At 40.8% G+C, this 20,547-nt stretch overlaps 1 protein-coding gene across 1 annotated transcript in view; it reads left to right on the top strand.

Annotated features, from left to right (window-relative positions):
• Positions 1 to 20,317, top strand: part of LOC142657885 (transmembrane protein 132D-like) — an 863,822-nt gene extending 843,505 nt beyond the window's left edge. Inside the window, exons 7-9 of the mRNA XM_075833390.1 lie at positions 3,445 to 3,715; positions 7,241 to 7,432; positions 18,606 to 20,317. Coding sequence (XP_075689505.1) covers positions 3,445 to 3,715; positions 7,241 to 7,432; positions 18,606 to 19,781 — 1,639 coding nt within the window. The 3' untranslated portion in view covers positions 19,782 to 20,317. The remainder of the gene's footprint in view (positions 1 to 3,444; positions 3,716 to 7,240; positions 7,433 to 18,605) is intronic.
• The last annotated feature ends 230 nt before the right edge of the window (positions 20,318 to 20,547 follow it).

Consider the following 20,547-nt stretch of genomic DNA (forward strand, 5'->3'; position numbering starts at 1 on the left):
AACTAGGTGATAGAATGTCGGAGCTAACTGTTTTGAACTAGTGTTCTTTATGTGTTTTGTGATGTTATTCTATTTACACTACAGCTAAATGTATGATATATTCATATATGTACTACAACTGATGTCCTTTTATATGCACTTTGACTGATTCTAATATATAAATACTGCAGTTGATATTGTATGTGTGGGTTATGGATTCAGGCCTCATGCACACGACCGTATTTTTTCCCACCCGTAAATACTGGCGTAAATACGGGTCCGGTGTCACACGTATTCGACCCGTTTTGCACCAGTATTTACGAACCCGTGCCCGTAAATATGGGTCCGGTGTCACCCGTATTCCACCCGTATTTACGGGCACGTTTTTGGCGGCAAAATAGCACTGCACTAATCGGCAGCCCCTTCTCTCTATCAGTGCAGGATAGAGAGAAGGGACAGCCCTTTCTGTAATAAAAGTTAAAGAAATTCATACTTACCCGGCCGTTGTCTTGGTGACGCGTCCCTCTCTTCACATCCAGCCCGACATCCCTGGATGACGCGGCAGTCCATGTGACCGCTGCAGCCTGTGATTGACCTGTGATTGGCTGCAGCGGTCACATGGCCTGAAACGTCACCCAGGACGTCGGGCCGGATGTCGAGAGGGACGCGTCACCAAGGCAACAGGCGGGAGACCGGACTGGAGGAAGCAGGAAGTTCTCGGTAAGTATGAACGTCTTTTATTTTTATTTTTTACAGGTTTATACTGATCGGTAGTCACTGTCCAGGGTGCTGAAAGAGTTACTGCCGATCAGTTAACTCTTTCAGCTCCCTGGACAGTGACTATTTACTGACGTCGCTTAGCAACGCTGCCGTAATGACGGGTGCACACATGTAGCCACCCGTCATTACGAGAGCTCCATAGACTTCTATGGACTGTCCGTGCCGTTATTATGGCCTGAAATAGGACATGTTCTATCTTTTTCAACGGCACGGGCACCTTCCCGTGAGAAAACGGGAAGGCACCCGTCGCCAATAGAAGTCTTTGAGCCCGTTATTACGGGTCGTAATTATGACCCGTAATAACGGGAGTTTTTACGGTCGTGTGCATGAGGCCTCAGGGAGTGAAGCTATGGTGGTATTAGAGTGTTTGTTTTTTAAAGGTACAGACTGCCATGGTGTCATGGAGAAACAGTATGTGGTCAAGGAGCCTTAGGGCAAGTTCAGATGTGGCGGAATTGCTGTGGAATTCCGCTGCGGACAGTCCGCAGTGGAAATCTGCAGCAGTTTGTCCATTGGTTTCCACACTTTTTTAGTTATCTTTGTGCAGACGTTGCGGAAAACTCCGCTGCGGACCATAGGCTGTGGTGCGGAATTTTCTGTCCGCAGCATACACTCGCTGTTGCGGACTTGATGCGTACTTGTTGCAGAATTTCTCCATTGACTTCAATGGAGTTTCAAAATCACGCAATGAAATCCGCAGATGTAATGTGTGTTGCGTTGCGGATTGCTTTCAGGAACAGGATATTTCATCATTCTGTCTGGACCTATGTGTGTTGAGGTCTATAGCCAGACTGGGATGGAATTTTTGAAAGAGAGCAGGGTGTGATCTGCACCTGAATCCGCAACGACTAATCCGCAGCATTTTACTTAACATTTTAGCCAAATCCGCAACGGAATCTGCAACGCGGATTATGTGCGGCATTGATGCAGACAGTGTCTGCAGAATTCCGCCACGTCTGAACATGCCATTACTAATCAAAAACCGGCTACATATTAGGGTACAGATTTCCATTGAGAGCCCAGGGTGCAAAATAAAAAAGGATAAAAAAAATTATTAAAAGGAACAAACTCTGTTCTGCATCATGTGGGACAAAAAAAAATATTTTGTGTAAAAAAAAACAAAAAAACAATATACCATATAGCTTTGGGAAATATTCCCTGTTTTCATTAAAAAATAACTTTTTCCCACCCACTGTTTTGTTCTTTTTGTTCCAAGAGAAACCCTTCTATGCAGCACATACTATGAAACAACTAGAACGAGTCCACCCTGCTGCTGACTTTATATTATAGTTCTTTAAAGCTGTCAGAGGAAAACAATAGCAGTGGAAAACTGCTGATTAGAGTAAAGTAGCAAAACATACAGTTTACAAATCAGAAGAACACTATATGAAAGCTATTAGCACAAACTTCTATCGCAGAGATCTCCTGAGTATAATTATATAAAAGAGTGTGTACGTTATTAAATGTTTTAGGCAATAATACGGCAAGAAGGAGGTGTATCACCTTATTTATTTTTGTCTCTGCTTACAGGTTTATTTTTGTATCTTTTCGAATGTTTTATTGTTTAAATGTTTTGTTTTTGTACCGTTTATTTTGCAGCTTTTAAAAGTTATTTCTTAAGTTTTTTATTCTTTAGTTCTTCAGCATTGTACACTAAGTCTTTACTCTTTGTAACAATTTGTGGTGTTATCTGGTGCTTAGTTCTCTTGCTGGACCACTCTTCCCACTTTCCAAATTGTTTTATGATACACATAAGTATTTATAACACTGACTACCTGATTATGAAATAATAGGAAAATAGACATTGTGTATAGCATGGGACCATGAATTTTTAAGCGACCTATGTGTTCTCCGTTATGAAATTAAAAGTCCCATTAGGTTGCCCTAGGCATGACTAACAGCTAAATGGACATTAGGCAAAATTCCTCCTACACCTCATACAACACTTCAATGTATGAATTCAAGAACAGATTGTATGTAGGGTGCATATTTAAAACAGAAAACACAAGAAAATTGTTCGTTTGGAAGATTTGGCAATTGTTGATCATTTGATGTTTGTTGTTTCTTGTATATGCTAAGCCAAAAATAATAAACTAGAACCTCCCAAAGTTGACTGATCATTAATTTTAAGTAATTCTTAGTTCCTCTGTTGATCAGCAGAATGGTAATTGGAAAAACTGTAATCATTTTTATATATGTTTTTATGATGTTAAATATAAATATTGGTGTGTAGTTTATTTTCTTGGTGTGTAGCTTATTTTCTTGGTGTGTAGCTTTTGGACCAGGTTCACATATATTCATTAAGCATTTTTTTACACTTCTAAAAATTTTATTGTTTCATGAAAGTTCAGACTACCTTAAGGCTATTGCCATACATTATTTGGGTTCTATTATCTGGGTGCTGTGGTGTCTTTGTTGTGTTACATTATAATGTATTTATACGTATTTTGGTTATGATTCATTTTCATTGTTGAACAAAGGGATGTTACGTATTATATTTGCATTTTAATTCTCTTTTGCACAAACATTATTGACGTAATTTTGTACATACATTATAAGTCATTACTTACTGTGAAAATAATTATATTTGGTAGCAATATCTGTAAGAAAGGTTTTCAGACTTCCATATGCTTGTTTATATTAGAAATCAGGTATAATCTATAATTATTTAACATTCTTCTCCAGACCAGCTAGGGACAGTGATGATGACGATGATGAAGACAAAAAGGGAAGGGGCTGTACTCTCCAATATCAACATGCCATACTGCGGGTTCTTACACAGTTCATAGCGGATTCCTCTGATACTCCTGGCCAACTCATGTATCTGCTTGGATCTGACTGGCAAGTGGATATCACTGATTTAATAAGTGAATTTATCCAAATGGATGAATCAAAAGTTGTAAGTCTCAAAGGCCAAATTCTGATTGGACAAGAAGTTGGGATGACAACTTTACAGGTAATCATAAATCATTTGATCAATGCCTAAAATCTGTTTTGTGGTAAAATAAATCAGTGCATGATAATATTGAGAAACCCTTTCATTTTTTAACACTTTTGAAGTTTTATACTGCGCTATAATATATTTAAGTAATATAGACTTTATTTTAAAATAATCCTGTATATTCTGGGGGGTAATAATGTGTTTGAATTTGAATTGTTTCTGTGATGTTCCAGTTCAGAATGTCTAAAATGTACAGTAGTTATAGCCATCACCTTAAATGGTCACTGTCATTTCAGCAAATTTTGCATAAACCAGTAATACAGATTGCCTCTTTTCCACTTAGGGTGTATTCACACGGTTGTGGTTTTATCATGGTTTTTTGTCATACGGCCGAATACCGCATCGAAATACACATGCATTTTTACCATGACTTGCAAAATCATAGCAAATCACAGTAAAAACGCATGCAGTTCTTCGATGAGGTTTTCGTTTGTGCGATAAAAAGCGCAGCTAAACCGCACTGTGTGAATACGTTCTTATGAGCCATTTCTTCTCCACCCCCCCCCCCCACCTCCAGCCCTGATCATTCACTCTCAATTCACTACTATAGACTATCTTAGAGACAAGATGGATAATCAGCTCACTGAGTGATCAGGTTACATGCTGCCCATAGAAGTCTAATGAGTGGGAACTGCTGGAGGGAAACAGAGGCAGAGAGATACACAGAGATGCTGCTGCTGCTTCTAATATGGCTAAGGCTACACGGTAACTTGTAGCCGCTCGAAATTAAGATCACAAATGTTGCGCCGCCAGTGGCACCTAATGATAGTATTTGTGGACTCACGGAAATTCAGCAGGTTTGGATTTATGACGACTCTCATATTGCAGTCGTGGCAACTTTCGGTCACTACCATTTTATGTGATGTAGTAGTATGACCTTGTGTTCTTAGTGTTTTATCTCACCTCAGTGTTGGTTTTACAGCTATATTGCTCAGCACTGCTTTGTGATGTCCTTCATGCTTCTGAAAGTGTGATACAAAGAGATAGTGGAGCAGGATCTTCTCTTCTCTCTGTGTGCAGTGTTACAGTTAGGCAGGGCCGGCCTTAGGGTGTGCGACTTGTGCGGGTGCACAGGGCGCTGCAGCCTCCCAGAATGTAGGGGGCACCACTGTGCCGGTCGTTTGAACTCTGTATTCTCTGCTCCTCATTACACACACTGAGGAAGCAGGGGCAGAGCAGCGGAGGAAGCTCCGCCCACAGCCCATCCTGCAAGAAAACTGTGCAGCAAGGAGAGATGGTAAGTTCCTTTCTGTGTACATATGTCTGTGTGTATAAGTTCCAGTATGTGTATATTTTTCTATGTGTGTGTCTGGTTATCACTGTGTTATTTGTAGTGTTACTGCAGGTAACATCTACATTATCTGTACTGTGTGTGTGCGCGCGTGTGTGTGTGTGTGAGTATATATATATATATGTGTGTGTGTGTGTGTGTGTGTGTGTATATATGTATACAGGCCTCCTGTGTGTGTGTGTGTGTGTGTGTGTGTGTGTATACATTCCTCGTGTTTGTGTGTGTGTGTGTGTGTGTGTGTGTGTATACATTCCTCGTGTTTGTGTGTGTGTGTGTGTGTATATATATGTATACATGCCTCCACTCTGTGTGTGTGTGTGTGTGTGTATGTATGCATGCCTCGTGTGTGTGGGTGTGTATATGTATACATGCCTTCTGTGTGTGTGTGTGTGTGTGTGTGTGATTGTATACGTGCCTCTGAGTGTGTGTGTGTGTATGTATACATGCCTCGTGTGTATGTATATATGCCTGCATGTGTGTGTGTCCTATACATACCTCCTTTGTGAGTGTATGTATACATGCCTCATATGTGTGTTTGTGTGTGTGTGTGTGTGTGTGTGTGTGTATAGGTATACATGCCGTCTGGGTGTGTATGTGTGTGTGTGTGTGTGTGTGTATGTATACATACCTCGTGTGTGTGTGTGTGTGTGTGTGTGTGTGTGTATATGTATATGTATACATGCCTTGTGTGTGTGTGTGTGTTTGTGTTTGTGTGCATGTGTGTGTATGTGTGTATATATATATATATATATATATGTATACATGCCTCCTGTTGGTGTATATGTATACATGCCTCGTGTGTGTGTGTGTGTGTGTGTGTGTGTATACATGCCTCCTGTGTGTATGTATATATGCCTCCTGTGTGAATGTATACATGCCTCCTGTGTGTATATATATGCATGCCTCCCGTGTGCATGTGTGTGTATATGTGTACATGCCTCCTATTTGTGTATGTGTATACATGCCTCCTGTGTGTGTGTCTGTATGTATGAATTCATGCCTCGTGTGTGTGTGTGTGTGTGTGTGTGTGTGTGTGTGTGTGTGTGTGTGTGTGTGTGTGTAATGTCCGCGGCTGCGGGCTGTCAGCTCCGTTTTCCTCCTGACAGCCGCAGCCACGAGTCGGCAAGTGCTGGCCCTAGCCTCCTCCTCAGGAGACACCAGCGCTCGCGTCCACTCACCTCAGCCGGATCCCGTAGGGTGCGCGCTCACACTCGTGCCCGCTCTTAAAGGGGCAGCGCAGGCACCAGACCTTGTTGATGAACTTTGACCCGTGAGTACCCTGGACTATAAGAGGGGTCCAGCCCCCTAGTTCTATGCCTGAGCGTTATTGTGTTCCCAAGTTTGTCTATGTTATGGCCTCCTAGTGTGTTACCTGTTCCTGTACCTGTTCCTGTACCTGTTCCTGTTTCTTGCATTTCCATACCATCCTGGTCAAGCACTGTGCTGTGTCAAAGTCGTGTCGTGCTGTATCCACGTCTGGCCTGCCTCACCTCGCGTGACGTCTACCTGCTGCCTTGTCCAAGCCGGGCTTGCCCATCTGCTGTCTGAGCTGCCACACGTACCTATACGAACTATAGACTTTCACCTGCTCCCTGTTGGCCAGCTGCCTTACCGCCAAGGCGGTATGGCTCAGTGGGTCCACAGACCCTTCGTGACAGTGTGTGTGTGTGTGTGTGTGTGTGCGTGCGTGTATATGTATACATACCTCATGTGTGTGTGTGTGTGTATATGTATACATGCCTCCTGTGTTTGTGTGTGTGTGTTTCTCCTATATGTCTAAATATATCTTTATGTACAGTATATTTGTGGTTAATTTCTTATTTGTGGAGGGCAGCAATAGAGAGTCCCGCACAGGGCGCCATTCAACCTAAGGCCGGCCTTGCAGTTAGGCTCCGCCCCCTCTGGAGTTGTGCTCTTGGAAAACTGACAATTAAAAATAGCACACCCAGAGGGGAAGACTCGCATATACAAGTCATATAATGGTCAAATATAGTGTTATTTCACATTTACACACACCACAGCTTATTCCGGAAAGTCATCTAAAATGACAGGTACACTCTGTAAATTTTATTTTGTGCGGAAATAGTCCCATGGAAAATCCAACTAGTATTTGGATGAACTGTAATATCGAATTGTGTTTTGTTAAATCTGATATAAAATGCTTATGTTTATCTGTTGTTGGTTTTTAGATACTTTCCCCACTTTCTGATGCCATCCTGGCAGAGAAGACCGTGATGGTAGTAGATGAAAAAGTAGCCATCACAGACCTTGGAATCCAGGTGGTGACAGGCCTGTCAGTTTCTCTTCAGCTTAGCCCTGGAAGTAACAGGGCAATCTATGCAACCACCATAGCACAAGAGCATATTAGTTCTCTAAAACAGGTATTATATGATGCTTTTCAGATTCATTACATTTCCTGTTAAATGTTTGTATTAAGTACATGGTAGGCTGTATTTATCTCAAACATTCATGCAGGTCTCCCTCCTAGCTCCTTGTTGCTGGTCTGTGTATGCATCTTTTATTGGGAGGTCATTGTACACAGCCTATAGTACCATCTACACTGCACATGGATACATACCGTATTTTTTGGACTATAAGACACAGTTTTTAGCAAGAATAAATCTTGCTAAAAGTCCCTGCGTCTTATAGTCCGCAGTCAAGGGCCCCGGCATCGCCGAGCCCCATGACCGCGTTATTACTTAACCCCTTCCTGACCCATTACGTGCCGGCATATCATGGAGCTGGAGGGGGATGATACACTGCAGGTGTCAGCTTCTGACATGCTGCTCTAACGGCCAGAAACAGCAATTTCACTGTTCCTGGCAGTTTAAAGGGCTTGTGCCATAAAACGCATGTATCTCCTATCCGCAGGATAGGGGATACATGTGTGATCGATAAGGAGAACGGGGACCGAAAGTTACCAAGAACGCTGCATGAGAAGCTGTGACTTCGGCGTTCTGTGTCCGGCAGCTTCATAGAGATCAATGGGATTCTTCTGCGCATGCTCTCCATTGATCTCTATGGAGCTGCGGAACAGATAAGCCGGACACAGAACCCGGAAGTTCAGGCTTCTCACATAGTGCGTTCTCCTTATGGCTGGGGGTCCCAGCGGTCGGACCCCCAGCGATCTCACATGTAGCCCCTATCCTGTGGATAGGGGATAAATGTGTTTTATGGCAAACCCCTTTAACTAGTTAAATGCCGTGCTCTATAGCGACCGCGGCATTTATAGGGGTTTTTCTATGAAGGACATTTATGACATATCCACAGGATATGTCATAAATTTCAGATCTAGAACGGGGCCCCCTAAACCCCGTTCTAGCTTTCTGTGCTCTCCCGGCATTACATGTGGAGTTACTGAAACAGCATAACTTGGTGAGCTAAGCTGTTTCCGTAACTCCCATAGAACTGAACAGTAGTTATGGAAACAACGTAGCTCGCATGCTACGCTGCTTCCGTAACTGCCATTCACTACTATGGGAGTTAGGGAAACGGCATAGTTACGCTGTTTCAGTAACTCCACATGTAACCAAGTGGCCGCTGGTTCAAGTCCCCTAGGGGAACTAATAAAATGTGTAAAAAATGTTTCAAGAGTGTAAGAAAAAAATAATATTAGAAGTTCAAAAAAAAACTTTTTCCCCAAGCACAATGTAAAAAATAAAATAATTTGGTATCGCTGTGTCCGTAAAAGTCTGAACTATTACAATATACCATTATTTAACTCGCATGGTGAGTTAAAAAATGTAAAACATCAAAATAGTTTTTTGGTCACCTTAGTGCTTAACCCCTTCCCGCTCCTGGACGTACTATTAGGTCATGGCAGCTGTATCGTTCGCGCTCCATGACCTAATAGTACGTCTCGGGAGTAACGGCCGTTTCGGCCGTCCTCCCGACACATACAGGAGCTGTGACAGCTGCTGTCTCGTACAGCAGCTGTCACAGCTCCTACAGCGGGGTCCGATCGCTGTGTCCCCGCTGATTAACCCCTTAAAAGCCGCGTTCTATAGAGATCGTGGCTTTTTAGGGGTTAAGCTGCCATCGCCGGCCTGCTACGCGATAGCGGCCGGCGATGGTGACTATGGCAACCGGACACCAAACAATGGCGTCCGGCTATGCCATAGACGGAAGCCTAGTGGGTCCTGACAACGTCAGGACCCACTATGCTTGCTGTCAGTGAGTAGCCCCCTTTTTACCTTATCAGTCATTTATTATTAATAAAAATATATAAACAAACAAATAAACTATACATAATTGGTATCGCCGCGTCCGTAACGGCCTGAACTACTAAATTATTTCGTTATTTATCCCGCGCGGTGAACGCCGTAAAAGAAAATAATAATAAACCGTACCAGAATCACAATTGTTTGGTCACTTCACCTCCCAAAAAATTGAATAAAAAGAGATGAAAAAGTCGCATGTACCTAAAAATGGTACTGATTGAAACTACAGTTCGTTACGCAAAAAATAAGTCCTCGCACGGCTTTATTGATTGCAAAATAAAAACGTTATGGCTCTTAGAATAAGGTAACACAAAAAGTAAATGATTGTTTACAAAACATATTTTATTGTGCAAACGCCATAAGACATAAAAAAAAACTATAAACATCTGGTATCAACGTAATCGTATCACCCCGCAGAATAAAGTGAATATTTTATTTATAGCGCACGGTGAACGCTGTAAAAAAAATAATAATAAAATCAATAGTAGAATTGCTGTTTATTAGTCACCACGCCACCTAAAAATAGAATAAAAACTGATCAAAAAGCTGCATGCACCCCAAGAAAACTACAATGGATTCCTCAAGGGGTCTAGTTTCCAAATTGGGGTCACTTTTGGGGGGTTCCCAATGTTTTGGCACCACAAGACCTCTTCAAACCGGACATGGTGCCTAATAAAAAAGAGGCCTCAAAATCCACTAGGTGCTCCTTTGCTTCGGAGGTCGGTGCTTCAGTCCATTACCGCCCGAGGGCCACATGTGGGATATTTCTAAAAACTGCAGAATCTGGGCAATACGTATTAAGTTGTGTTTCTCTAATAAATCCTTTTGTGTTATAAAAAAAATGGTATAAAGAGGATTTTCTGACAAAAAAAAATGTCAATTTCACCTCTACTTTGCTCAAAATTTCTGTGGAACACCTAAAGGGTTCATAAACTTTCTAAATGCTGTTGTGAATACTTTGAGGGGTCTAGTTTCTAAAATGGGGTATTTGATAGGGGTTTCTAATATATGGGCCCCTCAAAGCAACTTCAGAACTGAACTGGAACCTAAAAAAATAAATAAATGAGGCAATACTTCGCTTCTTACATTATACTGATAATGAGCCGTGCCCACCCTGAGATGACCCCAGTTTTGACCGTTTGTATAAACGGAGACCCCTATTAGACCGTTCCAGTGCCCGGTTTTCCCAAGCATTCACCCCCGAGAAGTGTATTTCTATTGATGAGTCCCTGGTACATTTTAAAGGGAGGGTTCAATTCCGCGAGTACCTGCCAGGTAAGAGGGCAAGGTATGGCGTGAAGATGTATAAGCTGCGAGAGTGCATCCGGGTATACCTACAGGTTTAGGCTATATGAAGGGAAGGCCACCCCCAAACCAGACTGAATCCTGGACTACAATAGGTACATGGGAGGGATGGACTTGTAAGATCAAATCCTGAAGCCCTACAGCGCCATGCGGTGTGGTATAAGAAGCTGGCCGGGCACATCATACAGATGGCATTGTACAATGCGTACGTGCTACGTCGATGTGCAGGCCACACGGGAACTTTCCTGGAATTTCAAGAGGTGATTATCAAGAACCTAATCTTTAGGGACCAAGAAGGGGGGGCACCCAGTACTTCTGGAAGCGGGGCCACACGCATCGTACCAAGGCGGCAACACTTTCCAGGAGAAGTTCCCCAAACTGGCAAGAAGGGAAAAAGTCAAAAGAGGTGCAAAGTCTGCTATAAGAGGGGGATAAGGGATGACACAATATATCAATGTGACACGTGTCCCGAATAACCAGAGCTCTGTATGAAAGTCAGTTTTAAAATTTATCATACATCCCTTTGTTTATAATTTACCCCAATTTTACTTACCCTGATGCACTCCGCACAGCTTATCCCCCCTCGTCTTTCCCCTCTGAGTCCTGCTGTGTGTCCAGGCAGCTGATAACAGCCACATGTAGGGTTTTGCCATACCTGGGAGAACCCACATTACAGTTTATGGGGTGTAGGTCTCTGGTCAAAATGCTCACTACACCTCTAGATGAATGCCTTAAGGGTGTAGTTATTAAAACGGGGTCACTTCTTTTGTACTGGTACCTCAGGTGCTTCTGCATGCATGACTTCGCACTAGAAAATCCCCAGTAGGCCAAATGGTGGTCCTTTCCTTCTGAGCCCTCCCATGGGCCCAAACGGCAGTTTATAACGGCCTGAACTACAAAATGATTTCATTATTTATCCAGCGCGGTGAACGCTGTAAAAGAAAATAATAGTAAACCATACCAAATCAAAAAACATTTTTGGTAATTTCACCTCCCAAAAAATGGAATAAAAAGAGATCAAAAAGTCGCATGTACCTAAATGGTCCTGAGCGAAACTACAGTTTGTTACGCAAAAAAACAAGTCCTCACACGGCTTTCTTGATGGAAAAATAAAAAAGTTCTGGCTCTTAGAATATGGCAACACAAAAAGTAAATGATTTTTTATAAAAAGTATTTTATTGTGCAAACGCCATCAGACATAAAAAAATTATAAACATATGGTATCGCCGTAATCGTATCGCCACGCAGAATAAAGTGAATATGTCATTTATAGCGCACGGTGAATACTGTAAAAAAAAAATAGAATGAAAAACAATAGTAGAATTTCTATTTTTTAGTCACCACGCCTTTTAACCCCTTCAGGAAGCAGCCCTTTTTCAAATTTTCACTTTTGTTTCTTTCTCCCCACCTTTCAAAAGCTATAATTTTTTTATTTTTCCGTCTATATAGCCATATGAGGGCTTGTTTTTTGCGGGACAAGTTGTAGTTTTTTATGGCACCATTTGCTGTACTGCATAATATACTGGGAAGCTGAAAAAAAATTATTTGTGGGGTGAAATGGGCAAAAAATAGCGATGACGTCATATTTTGGGGGGTTTTGTTTTTACGGCGTCCATCAGGTTAATACGATTACGCCAATACAAAATGTATATATTTTGTTTTCTTTTTTACCACTTTAAAAAAAATAAAACCATTTAAAACCATTTAAAAAAAACTTTTGTGTTGCCGTATTCTGAGAGCCATAACTTTTTTATTTTTCCATGAATTTAGCGATGTGAGGGCTTAAATGGGTTGTCCGAGATAAAATGACTTTGTGTTAATACTTGCAATTTATAAATGTAAATGCATTTGTAATATACTTGCGTTTTCCAAATTGGCCACGTTTCCAGATCCTGTCATGGGGAACTTGACGGGTGACGTCTGCTCTGGCCGCTTTGTTGATCTTCAATTCTTTTCCGGGTATACGACACGTCACTTGTGACGTGGTGTATATTGGCTTGTTCTGTTGAAATGCGCATGCGCGGCCCCTGCTGTTATCTCGAGAACAGCAGGGACCGCGAGAACCGCAGTGACAGCGCATGCGCGTTACGGGCTGTGAAGCAGAACAAGCCGATATACACCACGTCACAAGTGACGTGTCGTATACCCGGCAAAGGATTCAAGATTAACAAAGCGGCCAGAGCCAGTGCAGAGAGTGACGTCACCCGCCAAGTTCCCCACGGCAGGATCTGGCAACTTTGGAAAACGTAAGTATATTACAAATATATTTACATTTATAAATTGCAAGCATTAACACAAAGTCAATTTATCTCGGACAACCCCTTTAAGTTTTGCGGGGTGAGCTGTAGTTTTCACTGATACCATTTTGGGGTATATGCGACTTTTTGATCATTTTCTATTTCATTTTATTTGAGCGCTAAGGTGACCAAAAAACAGCAATTTGCGTGTTTTATATATATATTTTTTACAGCATTCACTGAGCGGATTAAAAACAACGCTATATTGTGATAGTTCGGACTTTTACGGAAACGGCGATACCAGTTATGTTAACTTTTATTTTTTTTTAACATTGATTTAGGGGAAAAATGTGAAAAGGTTTTTTTTTTTGAACTTTTAATACTTTATTGTTTTTGGAACATAACAAAAATCTTTATTTAACTGTTTTTTACTTTTTTTATTAGTCCCCCTAGGAGACTTGAAGCAGTGATCGTTGGATCGCTTGCATGATATACTGCAATACTAATGTGTTGCAGTATATCGTGATTCTGACAGTCTCCTTTGAAGCCCTTCCGGAGGCAGAGCTTCAAAGGAGTACAAAGATGGCGGACCTGGGAGCTTTTGTTCAACCCTCAGGCTGCCATAGCAACCGTTGTAACCGCCTGATCTTGCCGCGGGGGGGGTGCGATCGCGAGTTTCAGGGGGCGCCCCCCTGATTCTAATCATTTAAATGCCGCGGTGGAGATTGATCGCGGCATTTAAGGTGTTAAACGGGCGAAATCAAAGTGAACTTTGATTCCGCTCATTGCAGGGAGGTGCCAGCTGCGTGTAACAGCCGTCACCCGCTGTGTATGGAGCGAGCTCAGCCCGTGAGCTCACTCCATACTTCCCCTTAACCCTCATCACGTACAATTACGTGATTTTGCGTGAAGGGGTTAAAATAGAATAAGAACTGATCAAAGAGTCGCATGCACCCCATGAAAACTACAATGACTTCCTCAAGGGGTCTAGTTTCCAAAATGGGGTCACTTTTAAGGGGTTTCCCCTGTACTGGTATCTCAGAAGCTCTGCATATGGCTCCCAGAAACCAATCCAGCAAAATCTACATGCCAAATAGCGCTCCTTCCCTTCTGGGCTCTGCCGTTTGTACAACCAGCAGTTTATGACCACATATGAGGTATTGCCGTAATCGAGAGAAATTGCTTTACACATGTTTCTCCTTTATTCCTTGTCAAAATTAAAAATTCGTACCTTTTAGCTGAAAAATGGGATTTTCAATTGCCCAGCCTAATTCCAGAAAATGCAGCAAAAAACTTGTGGGATCTAAATGCCCACCATACCCCTCGATAAGTTCCTTGAGGGGTGTAGTTTGCCAAATAGGGACAGTTTTGGGGGGTTTCCACTGTTTTGGCACCACAAGACCTCTTCAAACTGGACATGGTGCCTAATAAAAAAGAGGCCTCAAAATCCACTAGGTGCTCCTTTGCTATTGAATTGCGTTTCTCTGGTAAAACCTTCTGTTTTACAGAAAAAATTGAATAAAAAGGATTTTCTGACAAAAATATAAAATATGTAAATTTCACCTCTACTTTGCTTTAAATTCCTGTGAAACACCTAAAGTGTTAATAAACTTTCTAAATGCTGTTTTGAATACTTTAAAGGGGTCTAGTTTCTAAAATGGGGTGTTTGATAGGGGTTTCTAATATATAGGCCTGAACTGAACTGGAACCTAAAAAAAAAAAGAGGCTTTTTCTTTACCTCACCCCGATGTACTGTATAGCCGTGTCCAAGATGCATTATGAGGCAATACTTCGCGTCTTACATTATACTGATAATGAACAGTGCCCAAACCCAAGATGACCCCAGTTTTGACCATTTGCATAAACTGAGACCCCTATTAGACTATTTCAGTGCCCGGTTTGCCCAAGCATACACCCCCGAGAAGTGTATTTCTATTGATGAGTACTTGGTACATTTTACAGGGAGGCTTCAATTCCGCCAGTACCTGCCGAGTAAGAGGGCAAGGTATGGCGTGAAGATGTATAAACTGTGCGAGAGTACATCAGGGTATACCTACAAATTTAGGATATATGAAGAGAAGGACACCAGTATTCAGCCCCCAGAATGCCCCCCCCTTACTGGAAGTTTATGCAAAAATTGTGTGGGATTTGGTGCACCCACTGCTGGACCAGAGTTACCACCTCTACCTGGATAATTTTTATACCAGTGTCCCACTCTTCAAGTGCCTCGCTTCCAGAAGTACTGCGGCATGCGGCACTGATATTAGAAATCTGAGAGGCTTCCCTAAGACACTGCTTGGGCAAAAACTCAGAAGGGGTGAAAGCAGGGCAACATATTGTGTGTCAAGTACAAGGACAAGAGAGATGTCCTTGTATTGACAACAATACATGGCCACACCAGTATCCATGTACCTGTACGAGGTACCAGTACAGAGACGCCCAAACCAGACTGCATCCTGGATTACAATAGGTACATGGGAGGGGTGGACTTGTCAGATCAAGTCCTGAAGCCCTACAGCACCATGTGGTGTGGTATAAGAAGCTGGCCATGCACATCATACAGATGTCATTGTACAATGCGAACGTGCTACGTCGATGTGCAGGCCACACGGTAACTTTCCTGGAATTTCAAGAGGTGGTTATCAAGAACCTAATAATTAGGGACCAAGAAGGGGGTGCACCCAGTACTTCTGGAAATGAGGCCACACGCATCGTACCAGGGCAACACTTTCCAGGAGAAGTTCCCCAAACTGTCAAGAAGAGATAAAGTCAAAAGAGGTGCAAAGTCTGCTATAAGAGGGGGATAAGGAAGGACACAATATATCAATGTGACACGTGTCCCGAAAAACCAGGGCTCTGTATGAAAGAGTGTTTTAAAATTTATCATACATCCCTAGAGTTTTAATCTACCCCAGTTTTACTTACCCTGATGCACTCCGCACAGCTTATCCCCCTCATCTTTCCCTTATGAGCCCTGCTGTGTGCCCAGGCAGCTGATAACAGCCCCATGTAGGGTATTGCCATACCCAGGAGAACCCACATTACAATTTATAGGGTGTATATCTCCGGTGGGGCATGCTGGGCACAATATATTGGACACCGAAATGGCATACATATATAGAAATTGAAAATCTCACACTGCACCATCTGCTGCGCATTACGTTTTAGACAATACCTGTGTGCTCACTAGACCTCTAGATGAATGCCTTAAGGGGTGTAGATTTTAAAATGGTGTCACTTCTTGAGGGTTTCCATTGCTTTGATACCTCTTGGGCTCTGCAAATGTGACATGGCACCCGAAAACAAATCCAGCAAAATCTGCGCAAAATAGCGCTCCTTTCCTTCTGAACCCTCCCATGGGCCGAAACATCAGTTTATCTCCACAAATAGGGCATTGCCGCACTCAGAACAAATTGGGCAACAAAATGGAGCATTTTATTTTTGGTGAAAATAAGAAATTTTGAGCCAAAACGACATATTATTGGAAAAAATGTTTTTTTTTTAATTCACAGCTCAATTCAAATAAGTTCTGTAAACACTCTGTGGAGTCTAAATGTTCACAACACCCGTAAATAAGTTCCTTAAGGGGTGTTGTTTCCAAAATGGGGTCATTTCTGGTGAGTTTCCATTGCTTTGATACCTCTGGGGCTCTGCAAATGCGACATGGCACCCGAAAACAAACCCAGCAAAATCTGGACTCCAAAGAACACATAGTGTTCCTTTCCTTCTGAGCCCTGCCACAGGCCCAAACGGCAGTTTATCACCACAAATGGGGTATTGCCAAACTCAGGACAAATTGGGCAACAAAATAGGGTATTTTATTTCTTGTGAAAATAAGAAATTTATGAGCAAAAACTACATAATATTGGAAAAAATTAAGTTTTTTTTTAATTCACAGCTCAATTCAAATAAGTTCTGTGAAAAAACTGTGGGGTCTAAATGGTCACAACACAAATAAATGAATTCCTTGAGGGGCTTAGTTTCCAAAACGGGGTCAGTTTTGGGGGATTTCTACTATTTTGGCACCGCAAGACCTCTTCAAGCCTAGCATGGTGCCTAAAATATATTCTAATAAAAAACAGGCGCCAAAATGCACTAGGTGCTTCTTTGTTTCTGGGGCTTGTGTTTTAGTCCACAAGCACAGTAGAGCCACATGTGGGACATTTCTAAAAACTGCAAAATCTGGCCAATACATATTTAGTGGTGTTCCTCTGATAAAACCTTCTGTGTTACAGAAAAAAACTTGATTAAAATTGAATTTCTGCAAGAAAATTAAATGTGCAAATTTCACCTCCACTTTACTTTAATTCCTGTGAAATGCCTAAAGGGTTAAAAAAAACTTTCTATATCCTGTTTTGAATACTTTGAGGGAATACTTGGGTTGTTTTATGGGGGTATATAATACATAGGCCCCTCAAAGCCACTTCAGAACTGAACTGGTAGTTAAAAAAAGGCTTTTGAAATTTTCTTGAAAATATGAGAAATTGCTGTTTATGTTCTAAGCCTTATAACGTCCTATAAAAATATAATAATGTTCAAAAGTGACATATGGGAAATGTTAATTGGTGACTATTTTGTGTGATATAACCATCTGCCCTACAAGCAGATACATTTAAATTAAAAAATCTGCTAATTTTTCAACATTTTCACTAAATTTTGCTATTTTTCATAAATAAACACTCAATGTATCGACCAAATTTTACAGCTAACATAAAGCCCAATGTGTCACGAGAAAACAATCTCAGAATCGCTTGGATAGGTCAAAGCATTCCGAAGTTATTACCACATAAAGTGAAAATGTCAGATTTGAAAAATGGGCTCTGAGCCTTAAGGCCCAAACCAGGCTGCGTCCTTAAGGGGTTAACATGCACATAGTGTTTAGTGAGCTTTTTTTAACACTGTTTGATAGCTTATAGGACAATGAATGGTTTAAGCAAGTCTGAACATTGCAGTTAGTGTTAGTATTATTGCAGTGCTACAAAAAAAAACAACTAAAGTGCTTTTATGCCAACACAGTTGAGTAGGGACTTATTGTACAGTAATGACTGGATGTTAGAAAGCTGTTATAGAGAATCAGCATTGGCTGTTAAATGCCCGTGATGCTAGTACTTAATGAAAATGAATTAAATAGTTTCATTATGGAGAATCTCAAAACTAAAATTCCTGTTTAGAAGTTTAAACTTGACTGGATCATGTAAAGAGAAGGTTTGTCAAGTTTTTATGGCTCATAAATTGTAAAGAGTTTTCATTTGTTATTTTATGTACCTAAACATTAATCATTGATCAAGTATTTTGTGAAGAAGTAAAAAGAACTGAGTCCCAGGAATTAAGCACTTTTAATCAAAATTGCAAAAATAGAATGCGAAATGGTTTATGGAACAGAAAAAGGACAGTTGTATTTGCTGTTTCCTGAAGGATACATATTGCACTCTTCATTTCTTACAAGTAATCAGAGAAAACTTTAAATTAATATATTTTTGAAGTGTGCAATTCTTTTTCATTTAAATACACAACTGCGATAATTTAAGTCAGCATATAATAATGTCTTCTGACAGTCACTTTATTATTTCGCTGTTAAAGTCGAATCCATATCGCCCCAGGGACTCATTGTCTTTTTAGAACCAGTGAGAAAAAACACATTTTATCGCCAAGGAATTTAAACTAGTGTTTTTATGTCTTAGAAATGAATTTGTGCCCTTCACCTCCTAGTAGTTTACAATTTAATACAGAATAAAATGTTCTTTTATCTATTGTTGTTTGCTGAATTTTCTATTTTCTGGTTTTGCATATAGGAAGTAGAAATCAGTTGTTGGATCCAGTTTAGTGATGGTACAGTGACTCCGCTGGATATCTATGACTCGAAAGACTTTTCATTGAGTGTAACCTCTTTAAATGAGAAGATTTTTTCAGTGTCTCAGGATTCTAAATCCAAATGGCCAATATTTTCAGCCATCGCAGAAGGACAGGGGGCTCTGGTCAAAGTGGAGCTCATGATAAATGAGTTATGCCAGAAGTCTAAACGCAAAAGCATTCTTACTGTTGGCATTGGGCACATAAGGGTTACATTTGGTCACAACAATGGAAGTGACAATAGAAATGTGAACAACAGGGATCATTTTGATAACCATTCTACTGGGAGAAGGCAGAAGATTGCTTTGGAACGAGCAAGACCTGATGTTCCTTTTTTTGGTACACCATACATGGAAAGAGATATCCAGAACATGAACAGAGTTACGACTGACCAAGCTCAATTAAGTAAAAAGAGGGAGAGAGAAAGTCTGTTAGATGATGACGGTCATCTTCCAAACATCCCCATGGATTTCACTAGTTTTCCTGCACAGGTTGATCTACCTGGTCCTAATGGAGATATGGAAGAAAATGATCTTGTCCAAAATACAAGGGGATTAAGTGACTTGGAAATTGGAATGTATGCTTTACTAGGGGTCTTCTGCCTGGCTATACTTGTTTTTCTCATAAATTGTGTGACATTTGCACTGAAGTACAGACACAAACAGGTCCCTGTGGATGAAGAAGAGACCATGACACATTCACACGACTGGGTTGGACTTACAAATCGAACAGAAATCTTGGAAAATAACATAAACTTTCCTTTGCAGCAGGAAGAATGCATAACAGCTGTAGAAAGGGGAGTAAATCTTGCAGAAAACAAATATCTTATCACTTCAAATCCTCCTAAAATCGTAAATGGACAGACGTACAGATCTGTAGAGACTTCCTTCAATGAAGGGAAAGAACAAAGGGGTGAGCCTGCCACCTCTCCTACCTCCAAAAGAAAACGTGTAAAATTTACTACTTTCACCACCATCCCTTCTGAGGATGGTTGTCCTAATATTAACCCCATTTTAGTGAACAATGAAGATGATATAAAGTGGGTTTGCCAAGACATAGACATGGGAGAATGCAAAGAACTCAGAAACTATATGGAAAGGTTACATGAAAATGTGTGAAAACATCTTCGGCATGAAGGTGTTCAGCCAAGATAGGATAAAGTCCCAGTAGTAGATCCAATATACTCCTCCACTGGATAGCAACTACTATAAAATATGAAGTATTCAATAAATGCACAAAGAAACTTTTTACACAGACTATTACAGGGTATAAACCAATGTAATGCAAAGTCTGGTTAAGATGCAAAGTTGTGTATTGTATGTAATATGTCATGCAAATGCATATAACGGAAAATAAGGGGAATCTGTCATTATATTAATATTCAAGCAACCAAAAGAGGAAACAATAGTGAGATTTATCACAACTTTATGAAGGAAAAGTAAGGGAATTGTCCATAGCAACCAATCAAATTCTAGCTCACATTTTCTGAGACAATTTAGAAAATAAAAACAGTGAGATAATTGGTTGGTATGGGAAAAACCTTACTTTTCCTATACACTAGTCTTGATAAACCTACACTAATGTTATTTATGCAGAAATGGTTTAATTACCTGTTTATGCTATTTTTTTTATTATCTCCTTTAGCAGCAGAAGAAACACTACGTTTTGTATTTTTTTAAAAGTTAGAATAAATAGATTTAATAGGAAACATATTTTTGTTTCATGCAAAAAATTTAATCTTTGAAAAGCTTAAGGGAACCCAAATGCAAAAGAACACTGTATATTATATTTATATAATATACATTTATATTAGTTCATAAGCTATCCATGATCCCGATGAAGTGCCCATTACTGAATGACCCAAATATTCCCAAATATCTACAA

This window comes from Rhinoderma darwinii, chromosome 1 (assembly GCF_050947455.1).
Source record: "Rhinoderma darwinii isolate aRhiDar2 chromosome 1, aRhiDar2.hap1, whole genome shotgun sequence".
Classification (NCBI taxonomy): domain Eukaryota; kingdom Metazoa; phylum Chordata; class Amphibia; order Anura; family Rhinodermatidae; genus Rhinoderma; species Rhinoderma darwinii.